Source organism: Eschrichtius robustus, chromosome 20 (assembly GCF_028021215.1).
Source record: "Eschrichtius robustus isolate mEscRob2 chromosome 20, mEscRob2.pri, whole genome shotgun sequence".
Lineage (NCBI taxonomy): Eukaryota > Metazoa > Chordata > Mammalia > Artiodactyla > Eschrichtiidae > Eschrichtius > Eschrichtius robustus.
This window is the reverse complement of record NC_090843.1, coordinates 41,012,244-41,032,030: the sequence shown is the minus strand read 5'-3', so window position 1 is coordinate 41,032,030 and position 19,787 is coordinate 41,012,244. Positions and strand designations below refer to the sequence as shown.

Sequence of the window (19,787 nt, the reverse complement as noted above, 5' to 3'; positions counted from 1 at the left end):
TCCTCCAACTTTAAACTTAGTACCATCAAGTCTATGTCACTTGTTTATTCTCTCCAGCCTCCAGCAGGTGTTTTCAAGAACCTAGCTACCATTGACCTATCCGGAAGTGTGGAAACCCTCAGGCGCTCACCTTCCTTCAGCCCCGAATGGGGGAAGAGAGTTCAGGTCTTACATCTTTCTGAGAGGTCCTCTCTATGCAGCTTCACAGCTTCCTGATCTCTGCCCATACCTCACACACGCAACTCATCGGCATGACCCTGGGGACGAAGGGATATCCTTAGGGAGAAATTATTGGACTGGGCACAGGAAGCAGAGCTGGAATGAGTCTTGCTGGGGACAAGGGAACAGTGGGAGTTGTTAAAAAGTTTCTAAGTCTTTCAGAAACACTTGCTATTTGACCATACTCCCCAAGGCAACCTACAGATTCAATGCAATCCCTATCAAAATACCAAAGGCATTTTTCACAGTACTAGAACAAATAATTTAAAAATTTGTATGGAACCACAAAAGACCTCAAATAGCCAAAACAATCTTGAGGATGAAGATCAGGGTTGGAGGAATTATGCACTCTGACTCCAGACTATACTATAAAGCTATAGTAATCAATACAGAATGGTATGGGCACAAAAACAGACACACAGATCAATGGAACAGGATAGACAGCCAGAAATAAACCCATGCACTTATAGTCAATTAATCTCCAACAAAGGAGGCAATACAATGGAGGAAAGACAGGCTCTTCAATAATTGGTGCTGGGAAAACTGGACAGCTACATATAAAAGAAAGAAATTAGAATATTCTCTAACACTATATAGAAAAATAAACACAAAATGGATTAAAAACATAAATGTACAACTGTATACTATAACATAGGCAGAACACTCTTTCACATAAATTGCCACAATATTTTTTGAGATATGTCTCCTAAAGTAAAGAAAATAAAAGCAAAAATAAACAAATGGGACCTAATTAAACTTAACAGCTTTTGTAGAGCAAAGGAAACCCTCGATAAAAGGAAAAGACAACCTACTGAATGGGAGAAAATATTTGCAAATGATAGGACCAATAATGGGTTAATAGCCAACATATATAAACAGCTCGTACAACTCAACATCAATAAAACAAAAAAACCAATTAAAAATTGGCAGAACTTAATAGACATTTTTCCAAAGAGGAAATGCAGATGGCCAACACGTACTTGAAAAGATTCTCAGCAACGCTAATCATCATGGAAATGCAAATCAAAACCACAATGAGACATTACCTCACACCTGTCAGAATGGTTATCATCAAAAAGAACACAAATAACAAATGTTGGCCAGAATGTGGAGAAAAGGGAGCCCTTGTACACTATTGGGACTGTAAATTGGTGCAGCCACGTGGAAAACAGCATGCAGATTTCTCAAAAAACTAAGAATAGATCTACCATATGACCAAGCAATTCCACCCTTAGGTGTATATCCGGAAAAAACAAAAGCACTAATTTGAAAAAAATACATGCACCCCAATGTTCCTAGCAGCATTATTTACAACTGCCAAAGTATGAAAGCAACCTAAGTGCCCATCAACAGATGAATGGATAAAGATGCAGTATATAGATATGACAGAATACTAATCAGCCATAAAAAAGAATGAAATATTACCATTTGCAGTAACATGGATGGACTTCGAGGACATTACGCTGAGTGAAATAAGTCAGACAGAGAAAGACAAATGCTATATGATATCACTTGTATGTGCAATCTAAAAAAGTATAACAAATTAGTGAATAAAGCAAAAAAAGAAGCAGATTCACAGACATAGAGAACAAACTAGTGGTTATCAGTGGGAAGGGGGGTGAGGGGTGATATAGAGATAGGGAGTGGGAGGTACAAACTATTGGGTGTAAGATAGGATACAGGGATGTATTGTACAACATGAGGAATATAGCCAATATTTTGTAAATATAACTGTAAAGGGAGTGTAACCTTTAAAACTTGTATAAAAAATAAAATTAAAAAAATTACAAACTCCCTTCCCCCCCAAAAAAGAGTACCTGGAACATATTGGAAGCTTAATGAATATTAACTGAGTTAACGCATGAACAAATAATTTAACACATGGACACTATAACCAAACTACCTTCTGTAATGCATCTGCTTAAGTGCAAATAAAATAATTCTATATGAAAACTCCAAAACCAAAAAACAAAACAACACAACAACAAAAAATAACACTTACTATTTGAAACGTCTGCCCTGAGGGCAAAAAGCAAGCAAACAAACAAAAATTTTTTTAAAAACCACAAAAAACAACAAAACAAAAATCCACCAATGACAATGAAAATTGTAGAGATTCATGACGTGTAAGATTAGGAGATCAAGATTAGAAAGGCCAGGGCTTCCCTGGTGGCGCAGTGGTTGAGAATCTGCCTGCCAATGCAGGGCACACGGGTTCGAGTCCTGGTCTGGGAAGATCCCACATGCCACGGAGCAACTGGGCCCGTGAGCCACAATTACTGAGCCTGCACGTCTGGAGCCTGTGCTCCGCAACAAGAGAGGCCGGCGATAGTGAGAGGCCCGCGCACCACGATGAAGAGTGGCCCCCACTTGCCACAACTAGAGAAAGCCCTCGCACAGAAACGAAGGCCCAACACAGCCATAAATAAAATAAATAAATAAAATTTGAAAAAAGAAAATGCTCCCTATTAAAAAAAAAAAAAAAAAAAGATTAGAAAGGCCAGAATCTCTCAAAATTTCTGGGATTTTTGGAAGGACCCATTTCATAGACAAGTGGGTCACACACTTAAACATGCATTAGAATCACCTGGAGGGAATGTTAAAACTCAGAAACTCCCACGCAGAATTTTTGATTTAGTAGGTTTGGGTGGAGCCTGAGAATTCACATTTCTAACAAGTTTTCAGGTGATGCTGATGCTGCTTATCTGGGGCCACAGTTTGAGAACCACTGACTTTGAGTTTCACTGCTCTTGTCAGCAGAATGAACAGATCTTTCTCACAGCATCATCAAGGCAACTGGTTTAATAGTTTACTTTTTTAAAAAGAATTAATTGACCTTGACTTGGACAACATTATAGGTGGGAAAATATTTGTACACTACATTGGAAACAAAACCTATGAATCTGTCTTTTATTTTGTCAACCGGAACCCAAGGTTGATTCCCCATCCATATCCAATTCTATTGCACCATCTATAACATTCTAGTACCCTTTATATATGAATTATTACTCAGTAAGATCCTTCCTTTCATACAAGGACTAGTACAGGAAGTGCATATGTTTTCTTATTATGATGAACCAGTCAGAATTGGAATGTCTAATCTTGGTGTGCAGTAGCTTTCCTTTCTACATGAGATTTCCAGGATGATCTGAGTTCTTTTGTTACAAATATTTATACTTAGCAAGAACATAGAAAAACACTATCTGAAGCTCTGGTTTCGTCCAAATACAAGAGATATAGATTTCAAAAACATGAATTCTTCCCAATATTTAGAGCTTTATTCCACTTAAAAACCAACCACTCGTTAAAATAGCCTGGGTTGATGCTGGGGAAGGGACTAGGTCTTATCAATCTCCTTGACTGTCAGATGTCACTAACGGTAACATGATTAACAATAACTAATTAAATTACCTGGACTAATTAATTATAATTCTGATTTGGTTTTCAATAAGAAAGCCATTATATCTTCTACTTTATATATATTCTCCTCTCAAGTCACATAAATGTTTGTAAACACATTTCAACCCCAAAGTTGATTCCTCAAAGCATGATTGTGGACGAGTTATCTGTTTTAGAAATTGATTACAATGTGGCTTATTGTTTTGGAGTTATTGTACTTGGGCCGTTGTGAACATTCAATAAATGTGTAAAAATTAATAAACAGAAACTTCAATTAAATAGAGTTGAGAGACCCGAAGGGGGAGCTCTCAAACCTTGTGACAATAGCAGAGCCCAACAGGAAAAAGAAAGATTCTACTTCTTTCCTGGCAAGGACTCAGCCAAAGAAAAGCCATGGGCTCTTTTTTTACTACAGCCTGCCACCTTCCTTTTTCTCTCTAAAGAAAGAAGTTCCCTTCCCACTGGGGACTTGCATGTGGCTCACTATGGGTGCAGACACTGAATTGCAATTCTCTGCTGATCCTGAATAAACCCATCTTTGCTGGGAAATATTTGGCAGTCTATTTGTTAGCATAACTGAAAGTTATCCTTTTTTAAGAATAGGAGAGCAGTAAAAGGCAGGTTGGGTACACCTCAATGCACAATGTTGCGGATACAAAAATAAGAAATCCATTCTCCTCTCAAGGAACTCACAGGTTGATGCGAAAAACAGACCCAAGAACACATAAAGGCACTTCAGAGAGGAGATACCTCTACTAGCGGAATGGCCAATGGTTAAAAGGCTGAGCAGCTAACCATGACTGGGAGAGAAGGAAGACTTCGGAGAGGACATGACATTTAAACAGAGGTAAAATTCAAATGTGTTAGGCAGACAAGGAGGGAAAGTGTGTTTCTGACAGGAAGAACAGTGGTCCAGGGATGAACTGACACAGCATACACTCCAAGAACCCTCAGGGCCTTGACAAGGTTGGAGCACAGGGGAAGTGAAGGGACATTAGGGTAGAGAGGAGGCAGGGATCACTGTGAATAGTGTTAAGAGACCAGGCTCATACACTTAAGTTTTACCTTGAGGGAGGTGAGAAGCCAGTGGAGGACGTTATGCAGAAGAATGACCTACAGATGAGGGCCTGTCTGGCAGCAGGGAGGAGGAGAGATGGGAGAGTTGAGAGGATGAACATAGCGGTGCAGCTCCTCTGTTTATTCATACCCCATCCTGTTTCAGAAGAGACTTCATGAGGGCAGTTAAGGGCTTATAAGTGTTCTGTGTTCGTGACCCAGCCCATCTCAGCTTCAAAATCATTAAAGATGTGAGGAGGGTGAAGAGCTAGAGGAGAAAGCGAAAAGGAGATGGGAGCTAAGAAGAGAAGGAGGAGGATAAATAGGTAATTAAGAAAAATCAGAGTGTGAAAGCCGACGAGCCAACAAGGACCCATGGCTCAGTGATATCAAGACCCTAATTCAGTGAGTCTGTGGTGCCCTTGGCCTCTCCCTCATGAGCCGAGATGGCCTCCATGCTTCTTATGGTGTATGCCCTCACACATCTCATTCAAAGGCTGGTGGTGAGGAAACGGGTGAAGGGCAGTTTCTTTCTCCTTCTGCATCTCTTGCCTCTATTCCTGGAGGAGAAATCCTTCCCAGAATCTCCTAGGCTAACACACTGTTTGTTGTGATCACATGAACCGGATCACATGAACACATGAGCACTCCTGGCTTCTAGGTGTTCTGGGAAAGTGAACACTTATGATAGGGGACAAGCAAGGGGGAGGTGGTTGGCAATGGCTTTGGGTAGACACACGAGAACAAGGCTATCTTCTTATAAAGCACCTGGAAACGGGGATGAACATGATGGACCAGAGGCAAGAGAATACTGACAGGAATGCAATGTCTGTCTAATGCAGGAAAACTCTTCTAACAGCGGAGGTCATGAACTCAGATGTGAGTAATGTAAATAAGAGAAGGTGCTCAGTAGGAATTTCTCTATCTAAAGAGGTACTGAGGATCATCACTCTCCCCACCCCAGCACAAAATTTGAGCATCTAAGCCAAAGACCGGAAATCAAGATTTTTCTTTGCCAAAACAACAACTCTAGAAAAATAGACCTCAAGGTATTGGCATTTGAGGGCCCTCCAGTAAACAGCTGATTTCCTCCAGAACCCCTAAGGTAAAGTCTAAAAGCTTCAATACATCAAGGTACCAATTAGTATTTTATTACCTTGCTCTTAAATGTAGATAGCCAAGGATCAAAAGGAGTTTAAGGATGGCTACTAATACAAATGGGAAAAACAAAATAAATAGAAAAATGAATGAGAAAAAACCCCAAAAGACATAGGAAACAGAAGAAAAGTTTATACAATTAACATCCTTTGAGAGAAGAAAATACGTATTTCTGTCCTCTGAGTAAGAAGCAATTTTTAAAAATTAAATCTCAATAAAACTAATACTAAAATGAAAGATTGATAAACCTGACTACATGAAAACTAACACCAAAAATAAAGGAGACAAACTATAAAATGGGAGCAGGAATTATAATAAATATAGATCGTATTATAATAAATACTGACAATAGACCAGTAACCAAATTATATAAGAACTCCTATATTAAAAAGGAAAAGCCAATAGAAAAGCAAACAAAAGACATTCATGGGAAACCTGAAGGCAATAAAAATATGGAAAGCAATGTTAGAGAAATGCAAATCAAGACTACAGTGAAATACCATTTTTTACTCACTTAAGTGGCAATAATTAACAAGTCAGACAATATCAACTGTTAGGAGGATGTGAATCAATGGGAACACTTCAGCGCTGCTGATGACCATGTAATTTGGTACAACAACTTTGGAAAACAATTTGGCGCTACTATGTAAAGGTACATCTTTGAAGATCTCATGAGTCAGCAATTCCATCTCAAGGTATATAACTTATAGCTCCTCAACATAACAACTGGAGACAAGTAGAAGAATATTCAAAAGAGCAGAATCTGGGAACAATCCAAATAAGCTTTGTCTCACAATGGAATACCACACAGCAGTGCAAATGAATGAACTTCAGCCAAACAAAACAAATATGGGCATTTAAAAACATAATGTTGAGTGAAAAAAAGCAAATTTCAGAATATTATGTGCAGTATTTTATTTGTATAAAGCTCAAAAAAAACCCAAAACAATATACTGATTATGTTAAAATGTGATGAAACTGTTTTTATAAGCAATGGAATGATAAACACCAAATTCAAGAAATTGGTTTCATCTGGGGAGAAGTGATGTGATGGAGAGCCCCTATAGGTAGCTACAAGTTATTGGTAACTTCTGGTTCTTGAACTGAGTAGTATATACATGAATGTTCATACAATGTAATATAGTCTTTTATAACTTAGAGGCATTTTACATGTAATCTTTTGCTTGTTATAATTATTATACCTTATTAAATTGTAAAGCAAAAAAACTGAACATTCATGATGATTTCAAACTTGAAAATTAGATAAAATATAGTTATACTGTTCTCTCAATATTTTCTCACAAGTTTTGGATTTGGTTCTAGCAATAAAGCTGGGAGGCTTGGGTCAGATATCAATTTTAACAAATGTGTTGAGGAAGATGTCATGAGGCCAAGAGAGGCCAGGTGTCTCATTCAATGTCATTCGTTTGTTAAGTGATGTGTTAGAGTCTCTAATTTAAGGCTTAAGATTCTAAATATTGTGCAGTTTCTAACAATCCAGACTCACACCAAAATGGGGAACTGGGAAAAGAGGTCAAAATACAGAAAACAGAACTGCTCTTCTGGGGAAAAGCTATCATCCTAAGAGGAAACTATCCACCAAGAAGGCAGAAAGGAGGGTGTGGGTTTCCAGAATGTTTCCATGACAACACATCTCATTGTCATAGGAGTGTTCAAATCACCATCAAAAACAAAAATAAGGATATTATCCATTTTCCTAAAAATCCGAGTAGGCTACTTAGGTTCACTACGCATTCACCTCCATGATAATCCTCACAACACATCCACAAGTAATGAACAGGGCAGATACAGCAGCTCACTCTCCACTTTACGAATGGAAAACAAAGCCTAAGAGAAGTGACTCACCCACCGGATGCCTCCTTAATATCTTCACTGCTGCCTGCATCTCCTGGTTCCTCAGGGTGTAGATCATGGGGTTGAGCATGGGGGTCATGACCCTGTGGCTGATGGACACAGCCTTGTCCACGGAGAAGGAGGTGAAGGGCCGGGCATAGACGTAAATGCTTGGAACAGAGACCGTAGACACCACGACAATGTGGGTGGTGCAGATGGAAGCTGCCTTCCTCCTCACCTGCCCCGAGTGGGACCTCAGCATCACCAGGATGACTGAGGAGATCAGGAGAAAAAGGAACCTGATGACATCCAGCAACCCACTATTGCATGAGGAACTCTAAGACAGAAGTGTCAGTGCAGGCGAGTCTCAGTACTTGTGGAACATCACAGTAGAAATTACCTAGGACATTTGGGCCACAGAAAGACAGTGAGAGCATCAGAGCCCGTTGGTAAATGGAATGTATGAAGCCTCCCACACAGCTAGCCACCGCCAACCCCACACAGAGCTGAATGTTCATGATGGTGACATAGTGGAGGGGCCGGGAGATGGCAACAAGGTGGTCATAGGCCATCACTGAAATGAAGAAGACCATGGCACCTCCCAGAAAGTGAAAGAAGAAGACCTGAGCCATGCAGCCCTGGTAGTAGATGGTCTTCTTCTCAGTGAGGAAATTCACCAGTATCTCTGGGGAAGTGACTGGGGAATAGCAGAGGTCTATGACAGCCAGGTTTCAGAGTAGAAAATACATGGGTGTGTGGAGCCGGGAATCAGAGCTCACCATGATCATGATGAGGAGGTTTCCTATGACACTGGTGGTGTAGACAAACAGGAACACCAGAAACAAGAAAAGATGGAGCTCCTGAGTCTGTAGGAGTCCCAGGAAGACAAATTCCAACACCCATGTGAGGTTCCCTGATTCCGTGGTGTCTTCTCCATACACGTAAAGAACACAAACCACAGACAGAGATGCATTAGTTCTCAGAGACTCAAGTTGATATGTCCAGGTCTAGATGATGGACATTGATAATATCATAATATCAGTTCTGATTAAATGGCCTTGTCTCTGGAGAGTTCACTAGTTGCTGCTGGAATATACATTCATGAGATATCTTAAAGCCATCCAGAAACACACGCACCCTGGCTTTCAAAGATTCAGTGTAATATAGTGATGGGAAGACTCTTGGGGTCCAACAGACCTGCAGTCAAATTTCTATTTCCTTGAGATTTGACCCTGAGGAAATTACTTCATCTCTCTGAATCTCAGTTTCCACATTTGTAAGGTGGGAATAAAAATGTTTTCTTACAGAAAAAAAATGGTCATGAAAAACCTAGGGGCAAGACAGGAATAAAGATGCAGAACTACTAGACAATGGACTTGAGGATATGGGGAGGGGGAAGGGTAAGCTGGGACAAAGTGAGAGAGTGGCATGGACATATATACACTACCAAACGTAAAATGATAGCTAGTGGGAAGCAGCAGCATAGCACAGGGAGATCAGCTCGGTGCTTTGTGACCACCTAGAGGGGTGGGATAGGGAGGGTGGGAGGGAGGGAGACGCAAGAGGGAAGAGATATGGGAACATATGTATATGTATAACTGATTCACTTTGTTATAAAGCAGAAACTAACACACCATTGTAAAGCAATTATACTCCAATAAAGATGTTTTAAAAAATGTTTTCTTTATAGAATTGTCTAGAGGATTAAGTAAAATAACACATAAGTTTCCCAGAACAGTGTCTGGAATAATAAATGGTAATCACTCTCCTCTGTGTAGTCTCCTGCTCTAAAGACACCCTCCCTTCCTCGAATCTCTAATACATTTTTGTACCAATCATTTTTCATGCAAGAGTGAACACAACATAATGTCAATTAACTCTTCATGTGTCTATGTTTTTCCCTCCATAATTCAACTCTAAACTCCAGAGGTATAAATATGTATCTTATAATTTATTTCTACCCTGCAGTGCCCATCTTTGCTAACAGTCAATATTCAAAAAACATGTGGTGTTGACTGCTGGGTGGGTGAACAGCTATAGGGAGTGCCTCCCTCATTGATGTAGGCGGTCTCTTACTGGATCAGGTAATGGGATATATGGTGTGAGTGCTGAGACAAGAGAAGGGGGAGAGAGATTCTCTGGATTAAGAAATGAGTGAGGGCTATTGTATGAAGGGGACTGGAAGAGCTCTTCTGAAAGAAACAAGAATTTTAGAAGATGTTACTGAATACAAGGATAGAAGAGAAAGGAAGATGTGGAAACAAGAGAAATAGAATAGACAAAGGAATAAAGGGGGCAGATTAAGAGAAAGGGAGAGGAAGGAAGGGGAATGGAGAGGTGGGGGGGCGGGGAAGGGAATGGGAACAAAGGTGAAGGACACGGAGGGTGAGAGACAGAGGTGACAGGTGAGGGCTAAGTGGCCTCCACACCCCCCTTCCTTGCCTCACTCCCCCCCGCTACTTGCCTCCTGCAATCTATTGTCCATCAGAGGTCATTTTAATCGCATCCTTCTGCTTCCATCTGCTTCCACGCCAGGCCATCGTCTATACCACTGTCAGAGAGACCTTTCTAAACTCATATCTGATCGTCTTCCTCCCCATTATAATCTTTTAATGACTATCAAAGGCCCACAGCTTAAAACTCAAACTCTTAGAAGCTGCTTTGTGGGTTAATTCAGGGTTGAAACACACGCTTCCATACACGCACGCAACTCCTTCTCAGTATGTCATATCAAGCTCTATAATGTAGCCTCCATCTACCTTTCTAACCAGGAACTGACTCCTGTTCAAGGAATTCATAGCCTCTCACATATGTCATATGCCTGGTTATTTCTGGAGCTTTGGAAATGAATTCTGTTTCCTGAAATACCTTCTACTACCTTCTCAACCTAGAAGTCCTCAGATATCACCTTCTCTGTGACTCCTTCTCCATTTCTCCCATGCAGAATTAATCCCTCATTTCTCTGGGTTCCAATAACATTTTATAAGTACCTCTGATACAGCATTTATCATTTTTTTGGTTGTCCCTTTGAACGAGATTTTAAATTCAAAACGTAGTTGCCCTAGCACCTATAATAGCAGCTCTGATTTAGCAGTTGCTCAAAAAAAGTTTGCTAACCTAATGTGTTATTTAGTAGGTAATTATGTGATCTTTTTCAATGTGACCATGTGGAGAATTTTGTGATGTATTTCCTTATCTTTTGCTCTCAGTATCCTCCCTCTAAACCACAGGACCAAGTTTTCACTTGGTTGTGAAAAGCCTGGTTTTCCTCATGCAACTTGAGGAATCTGTTTTCAATACTTTGCTTCCCCTGCATTAATTTCTGAGGCTGTCCTCTCACCTCAGACTTACTACCATCAAGCCTGTGTCACTTGTTTATTCTCTGCACTCTCCAGCAAGTGTTTCTGGATCCTTTTTACTTTATCTACAGGTGAGGAAACCCTGATCTCTCACCTTCCTTCAACAAGAATGGGAGAGAATCTTCTGGTCTTCCACCTTCTAGGAGATCCTTTTTCTGCAGCTTTAGCTTCCCAGCCACTGCCCATACATCACCTATACAACAATGGGTGTGACCCTTGGGGGAAGAGGGTATATCCCTGGGGAGAACCTACTGGACTCGGCTCAGGAAGCAGGGCTGGGCTGATTACCACTGGGGGCAAGGAAGCAATAGGAGTTGTTAAAAAGTTTCAAAATGTCTCAAAAACACATAATCATTAAGAGTTATTCCTTGAGGGCCAAAAGGACCAAGGACAATACAATTTTATAGATTTGTAGAATGTAGGATTCTCAGGCCAAGATCCAAAAGGATGAGAGTCTCTTCAAAAGAAATAGACTCTCTGGGAGTTCTGGAAGAAAGCATTTCTTAGATCAGTGATTCTTACCCTTGAGACAATCACCTGGAGAACTTGTTAAAGGACAAATTAGTGTGCCCCAGCCCCAGACTTTCAGCTGGTCAATGGTATGGCCAAGAATTTGCATTTGTAACAAGTTCTCAGATGATACTGATGCCCCTGTTCTGGGGACCACACTTTGAGAACCACAGACTTGCTCCTCAACACAGGGACTATTCTCTCTCTCCTGGAATCTTCCAGATAACTGGTTTGATTTGTTTCCTTCTTCTTCTCCTTCTTCTCCTCCTTCCTCCCTTTCTCCTTTTCTTCTACTTTTAAGCCTAGTTGATTTTTACCTAGAGAAAGTCATAGATGGGCAAATGTATACTACAAGGGAAACTTCCTGCCCTGTAAACCTTGTCCTTTATTTTCTCAGCCGAATCCCCAATATTGATTCACCACCAGTACCCAAGTCTATTACATCATCTATAAAATGCAGCATTCTTTACCTGTGAACCCTTACTATCTCTAATACAAGGATTGGTACAGGAAACCCTTATATTTCTCATTATGATGAACGGATCAACACTGGAATTAATTGGCATTATAACCTTGATGTGCTGTAACAACTGTCTGATTTCTTAGACACAGCTCTCTGATCTACATAAGACTTCCAGGTTGGTCTGAATTATTTCAGAAATGTTTACTCTTGGCAAAATAGAGTATCTGCCTGTGGCAGATAAGAGTACAATGTGGGGCTTCCCTGGTGGCGCAGTGATTGAGAGTCTGCCTGCCAATGCAGGGGACACGGGTTCGAGCCCTGGTCTGGGAGGATCCCATATGCCGCGGAGTGGCTGGGCCCGTGAGCCACAATTACTGAGCCGGTGCGTCTGGGGCCTGTGCTCCGCAACAAGAGAGGCCGCGACAGTGAGAGGCCGGTGCACTGCGATGAAGAGTGGCCCCCGCTCGCCGCAACTAGAGAAAGCCCTCGCACAGAAACGAAGACCCAACAGAGCCATAAATAAATAAATAAATAAATAAAAATTAAAAAAAAAAAAAGAGTACAGTGTGAAGCTCTTCCACATACAAGAGATGTAGATTTAAAAAGATACTTATTTAGAGCTTTAGTCCATTTAAAAATTGAGTCACTAAGGAAAAAAATAAAATAATAAAATTGCGTCACTTAGAAAAGTAGCCTTGATTGATTCTGGGGAAGGGGACAGGACTTGTCCATCTTTTTGACTATCATGTGGCTGATTTTAGTTTATGATTCTGATTTAGCTTTCAATAAGAGAAACCTGACATGTTCCAGTTTACATATTCCCCTGTCAGGGCACATGTGATTCTGTAAATTGTTCACCAAACCTCATCTGTTCACTGCATCCACTAGTCAATGTAATAACTTCCAAAGCCCAGAATGGCTGGAATGGAGTAATTATGTTAAAGACCCAGTCATGTACAGAGCTGAGAAAATGATTTCTCTATAAGCCACATATCTAAGAAAATATATATTTGTCAGACTTAACTTCAAACTGCTAAATGGATGCAGGATACATTTAGAAGGAACTTCTTTTACATCCTCATTGAGGGAGCTCAGCATCACTGATGATTAATGATTCTCCCCTTGTGATGGTCAGTTTTACGTGTCAACTTGACTAGTCTATAATTCTCAGTTATTCAAACATGAATCTAGGTGTTGCTGTGTAGATATTTTGTAGATGTGATTGATTCTATAATCAGTTGATTTTATTTTTTAATAATCAGTTGATTTTAAGTAAAGGAGATTATCCTAGCTAATCTCCTGATGGAGATTGGATGTGCCTGATTCAGTAAGTTAAAAGGTCTTGAAGAAAGTGAAATTCTGGACTGCAGCTTCATGCCTAAGAGTTCCAGCCTGCCCTTCCTGTTGGCCTGCCCTACAGATGTTTTACTTGCCTAGCCAGTCTCACAATCATGTAAGCCAATAACAATATCTTGCAATAAATCTCTCTCTCTCTCTCCAGATATATATACGTGCAAAATTTGCCACCCCAAAATGTCTCTTTGTTTCTTTGGCATGTGGATTATTTTGAGCTGATAACAACCAAGGCCCAAAAAGACTCAGGAAGAAACTTTGACCTTATCCTTTAGCTACAGAAAGAATTTAGATAGAGGACCTGTTCCCAGAATGGAACTATCACCAGAGACACCTGCAAAGAATGTGGGCTAGGTGTGTGTGTGTGAGCGGGGGGAACATGGCCTAGAGATCTGTGTCCCATTGTCTCTACATGGCCCAGCAAGTATTAATTTACCAAAAACATTTGCTTTTCCATCTCCATGTCAATTTTCTTTCTCTTTTGGAGGTCCACAGCCCTACCTCCAATACCTTCTCTTGTCTTTAGCTGAAGATGGTATTTAAGGAGAAGGTTTCAGCCATTTTGGTGAGTTATTCAGTTTGCCTGAGTCTCTCTCACACATATATGTTCTCAAACTTTGTTTGATTCTCTCCTGTTAATGTGTCAGGTCAATTTCATTCTAAGACCAACCAGAAGAACTTAGAATTGTAGAGGAAGATTTCTTCCTTCCAAACATTTCCATATCATATTGGTCCTGTTTCTCTGGTGGAACACTGACTGATACACCATTTTTAATGTATCATATATGAAGTAAATTTCTTAGGCAAGGAGTATTGAGGTCTTTCTCTCCTTACACTTAAATCATCCTGGAGCTTGATTATAAGTGCACGCAGAATGGCAAGATCAAGTGATTAATGATGCTGAGGAGAAGTGAAGTAATCTCTGGACCAAAATTAATCTGCTGTCACTGGAATGATATACAGCCTTCCCTCAACAACTTCTAAAAGAGCTGTTTTCACTGATCATATAAATAAAATGACTGGAGACCATTACTTAACATGAATGTTCAGATTCTAAGGAATCAGATGCCTAACTATCTTGGCTTAATTTTAAAATATTGATGGCAAGTTACAAAAAAAAAAAAGATAAATGGAAATGTGTGAAGGAACTAACATTAATTGAACACCTACTATGTGCCAAGTGTAGCTAAAGATGTTGAGGTTCAAAGATATCTAAAAGGAGCACAACCAAGAGGAGGAAGAGCCGGGATCTGAGTCCCACGGCTTCAAAGCCTATTATTATCCCACTATACTAGTCAAGACAGCATGGATATAGCTGTATTCATTGAGGCTTCTGTTTAGGAAGATCAGGTCCGTTGTTCTGTCAGAAGATCCTAGAATATCAGTTTGGGAAGATGGCCTGGACTGTTCGTCTGGGGCTGTTTAGTATCTCTAAATAAAATCCTTCTGATTGTTCTGTAAGGATTTAGATATCGGAGCTCTGCATGAGGATGGAGAAGAGCACTAGGAGTGGGACTTGCCCTCTGGCCTGGATATGCACCCTCTAGTTCACCTTAGTCTTAACTGGGCTCACTTAACTTATTCATGCTCACTGTCAGCTTCTCTAGGCTTTTGATTTTATGACCCTGTCTATGACAAACTTTGCTCATTGTCAACCAAGATTTCTGACTCAGGCCAATCATGTCTCTACAATCCTGCTACCACGGGCTTATATCTATGTGGCAGACACTGTCAATTGCCATTTCCAACCTCCTTCTTTCTGGCTGATACAGCCAGCCATGCACTTTCCATCCTCCTTTGCAGAGTGGGGTGAATATATGACCCAGTTTCTGGCCAATGAGTCATAAGGAAATTCTGCTGCAATGGTTCTAGAAAAATTTTTCTCCCCTGGTTAAAAAAAAAGCACATGAATACCTCTCCTCTTCCTTCTTGCTGAATTATTTGGATATAAAGATATGATGACTGGAGCATTGGCAGCCATATTGCCATCATGAGGGGAAAGACAAGGAATTATAGAGCAGCCAACCCAGAGCCCTAAAATGTTGGAGCTGCTGAGTTAACCAACTCTGGAATTGCCTATCCTCTAGTCTTTTTAAGTGAGATAATTTCCTCATTCTTTAAGCCACTGTGATTTGGTTATGCTGCTACTTGCAACCAAAAGCATCCTTATGGATATATATTTCAAAGAGGACCATCATTGTTTTCTAAAGAGCTCACATCCCCTGTGCAGCTGTGTGTCATATGGTGAGCATCACATTTTAAGAGGATGTTGTCATTTGAGGGCAAATACAGAGGAGATGGCAAGGATGGTGGAATCAGGAAATTTGTCACAATGGGAACAATTGAAGGAATACAGATGCTGCATCTGGAAAGAGATCAATTAGAGGATGAGAAAAATATCAGATATTTAAAGGACTTTGGTGTGAAAGGGGAAAACACTTTTGTGAGGGACACTCAGATCAAACATGACACAGTTCATTTTCTCTCCCCTCATCTCCAAAGACCCACCGTGAATGGGGAGAAATGTGTGAAATGGGGCAGGGAGGTAGAGGTGGAGAAAGGATAAACTCAGAGCTGCCATGATGGCTTGAAGAGCCTATAACTTTTATTTCTTGGATGGGATGGTTGCTGGGAGGGAAGAGGAAACAAAAGAGCTTTTGTGTTATCTTCTTAACTTTGGAGCAACATTATACATTAACCAAGACTTTTATAAAGTGAAGCATACTTCAAAGGAGATGTAAACAAATATAAGTTCTACAGAGAAAAATTAAAAGTACATCTGAACTTGCCAGGGAAAGAAAAGGCTGCAAGAAAATGTAGAAATGCTTCTCTGAACAAGATACTGTACTATGTACTGAGAGGATTTTTAAATGAATAAAGCACAGCCCCCGCCCTCAAGCAGCCCTCATTCCAGGGCAGGAAGACAAAGAGAAAGGCAGAAACCCATGAGGTGGCAGCCTTGGACTGAACCCATACCTCATATCTGGACCACTAATAGACATGGCCCTGCCCTCTGGCCTTGGTTCCCCAACCATACTACAGCATCTCCTTCTCAGCCACATCCTCTATCCAGATTATCCAAGGAGTATTTGGTAGAATTCAGATTATCCAAGGAGTATTTGGTAGAAGAGGAACAAGTCCAAAAGGCAAATACCCTTATGGGAAATATTTAAACAATGTTACAAGTGAGACCACTCCCAAAATACCACAGTGGGGATGAGGTAGAGAGGCAGGGAGCAGAACAAATGTGATTGTTTCAGAGTTGAGATGAAAGTGTTGAGCATTCATCACAGATATTCATCCATAGATGAGGAACTCTCTAAGTTTCCCCTTGTGATTGTGGGAGACCCTGAGTTTCAAATCCCACCCATATCTCCTGCCTTGAAACTTGGAGTCAGAGGAACAATCTCATGGCCAAGCTATGCCCCTTCCTTGCTGTTCATCATTGAGCAGGTCACTTCTCTCTGAGTTTTCTCATTTGTAAAACTGTTTACTCTAATAAGAACATATCCACTGTCAGTTTTGTGAGAATGAGATAAAAGTGCAAAAGTGCCTAACACAATACCTGCCACAGGAGTAGGTCCATAGAAATATTAGTTTAATCTCAACTGCTACACTCCATAAAGACTTTCCTCCACTTCTCACATGGGAAAACCAAAGTTCTGAGAGAAGACTTGTCATTTGAAGTCAACCTATTTTAAGTTCACTCCCTGCTGAAAATCACTGGGCGCTTACCTAATCTCTTCATGGCCGCCTGCATCTCCTGGTTCCTCAGGGTGTAGATGATGGGGTTGAGCATGGGGGTCAAGACCGTGTAGCTGACGGACACTGCCTTGTACATGGGGAAGGAGGAGAATGGCCGGGTGTAGATATAGATATCAGGAATGAAGCTCATAGACATGACAATGATGTGGGTCGTGCAGGTGGAAGCTGCCTTCCTCCTCGCCTGCCCTGAGTGGGACCTCAGCGTCACCAGGATGAGAGTGTAAGAGGTCAGAAGGAGCAGGAACCAGATGAGGACCAGCACCCCACTGTTGGAGATCATAAGGAACTCCAGGAGGGAGGTGTCCGTGCAGGCAAGTCTTAGCACTTGTGGAACGTCACAGTAGAAGCTATCCAGGATGTTGGGGCCACAAAAAGGCAATGGGAGCATCAGAACCAGCTGGACAACAGAGTGGACAAAGCCCCCTACCCAGGCAGCCACCACCAGCCCCACACACATTCGAGTGTTCATGATGATGGCATAATGGAGGGGCCGGGAGATGGCTATGTAGCGGTCATAAGCCATCATTGAGAGAAGGAAGACAGTCCCACCTCCCAAGAGGTGAAAAAAGAAGATCTGGGCCATACAGCCCTGGTAGGAGATGGTCTTGGTCTCATGAAAGAAGTCCACCAGCATCTTTGGGGCAGTGACTGTGGAATAGCAGAGATCTATGACAGCCAGGTTTTGGAGCAGAAAATACATGGGTGTCTGAAGCCGGGGATCAGAGGTCACCGTGACCATGATGAGGAGGTTTGCCATGACAGTGGTGGTGTAGACAAACAGGAACACCAGAAACAAGAAAAGATAGAACGCCTGAGTCTGTGAGAGCCCCAGGAAGACAAATTCTGATACCCACGTGAGGTTCCTTGAATCCATGGCGTCTTCTCTGTACACCTCAAGAAAACACACCACAGACAGAGATGCATGAAGTTACTATGTGCCATTTTAGTGCTCAATGGCTCAAAGCAATTGTCCAAGTCCAGATAATGGGCATCCTCATGTGCAGATCATAATACATGTGCTGATATAAATGGCCTTGTCTTTGGAGATTTCACTAGTTGATGCTGGAATACACAATCAGAAGGTATCTTTAAGCCATCCAGAGACACATGCAATCTGCTTTTCAAGGAATCAGTGTAATATAGTGGTGAGAAGACACTTAGAATCCAACAGAACCAGAGTCAAATTTCAGAACTTTATATTTCCTTGAGATTTGACCTTAAGTAAGTTACTTATCTGAGTCTCAGGTTCCACATCTCTAAGAAAATGTTTTGCCTATAAATTTGTCAAGGGGATTGAATGAAATAACACATAAGGTTCCTAGAACAGTGTCTGGAATAATAAACGGTAATCACTCTCTTCTGTGTAGTCTCCTGCTCTAAAGACCTCCTCCCTTTTCCAGTCTCTAATACATTTTTATATCAATCATTTTTCTTTCATGCAACAGTTAACACATCATAATATTAATGAACTTTTCATGTGTCTGTGTTTTCTTTCCACAATTCAACAATAAAGTGCTACACACATAGTCTTGACTTCACAATTTGTTTGTGCCCTGCATTGCCCATCCTTGCACATGGTCAGTAATTAATAAGTACCTGGTGTTAACTCCAGGGTGGGTGAAACGCTTCTGGGTGTGCATGTCCATGCAGGCCCATGCGGGGGAGCCTCTGGCCAGAGCTGCATACCTGGGAAATTCCATTTTTTCCCCATCCCCTAGGGTAGGTGGCCCCTTACTTGGTAAGGCTCCCCTCACCCAGATCATATGTGGAGTCAAGTGGCAGAAATAGATGAATACATTCTTTGAAGGAGACTTAGAGCTCTTCTGAAAGGACAGCAATTTCAGAAGATGGTATTGAATCCAAGGGTAGAAGAGAAAAAAATGTTGAAGGAAGAGAAATGGAAATAGATGAAGAATTAAAGGGAGAAAGGAAATTACAAGGAAGGAAAATGGGGGGATAGAATGAATGAAGGAAAGGGAACGGAAAAGTGGTTGGGCAGGAGAGGGAATGGGAACAAAGGTGAAGACTCGGAGGGTGAGAGATAGAGGTGACAGGTGAAGGTTAAGTAGCTTCCCCACTCCCCACCCCCACTTCCTCTCAGTCTCCACCTGCCCTCACATGACCTCCCGAAATCCATCATCTCTTAAAGATCACTCCGTTTTTATTTTTCACTTTCACCTTCTTTCACTCCAGTACACCTTCTACACACCTGTACTTGAGACCTTTCTAAATGCTGAAATGATCACGTTCCCGTCTCACGTCTATTCCTGTAGTGATGCTCACCAGATCCCCTTAGGAGCCACATCCAATACTTGGTGGATCAAGTCAGGGTAGAAACACATACACATGTACATGCAACACAGCATGTCATACAGGGCTGTAAAATGTAAGCTCCACCTGTCTTTCTAGTCAGTATCTTCCCCTCTGATGAACCACTAGCTCTTTAATAGATTATGGTCTTAAACATGCCATATATTTATTTCCATGTTGGTTTCCTGGAATTCTTTTCATACCTTCTCAACCCTAGAAAAGGCCCACTCAAATCTCACCCTCTTTGTCACTCCTGTCACCATTTCTCCCATGCAAAATAAATTCCCCAGTTCTCAGGATTCTTATAATATTTAAAAATACCTCTGTTATAGATTTAACAT

The 19,787-nt window shown here is 41.1% G+C and overlaps 1 protein-coding gene and 1 pseudogene across 1 annotated transcript; both read right to left on the bottom strand.

Annotated features, from left to right (window-relative positions):
* Positions 1-4,868: 4,868 nt before the first annotated feature.
* On the bottom strand, positions 4,869-15,053 carry LOC137755562 (olfactory receptor 4D2-like; annotated as a pseudogene).
* Positions 15,054-17,074: 2,021 nt separating this feature from the next.
* On the bottom strand, positions 17,075-18,010 carry LOC137754875 (olfactory receptor 4D1-like). Its single transcript, XM_068530805.1, has one exon. The coding sequence runs from the start codon at positions 18,008-18,010 to the stop codon at positions 17,075-17,077; it is 936 nt and encodes a 311-aa protein (XP_068386906.1).
* Between the last annotated feature and the right edge of the window lie 1,777 nt (positions 18,011-19,787).

What these genes read in the sequence shown, in the direction of transcription:
- LOC137754875 (XM_068530805.1), bottom strand. Translation starts at nt 18,010, where the DNA reads ATGGATTCAAGGAACCTCACGTGGGTATCAGAATTTGTCTTCCTGGGG.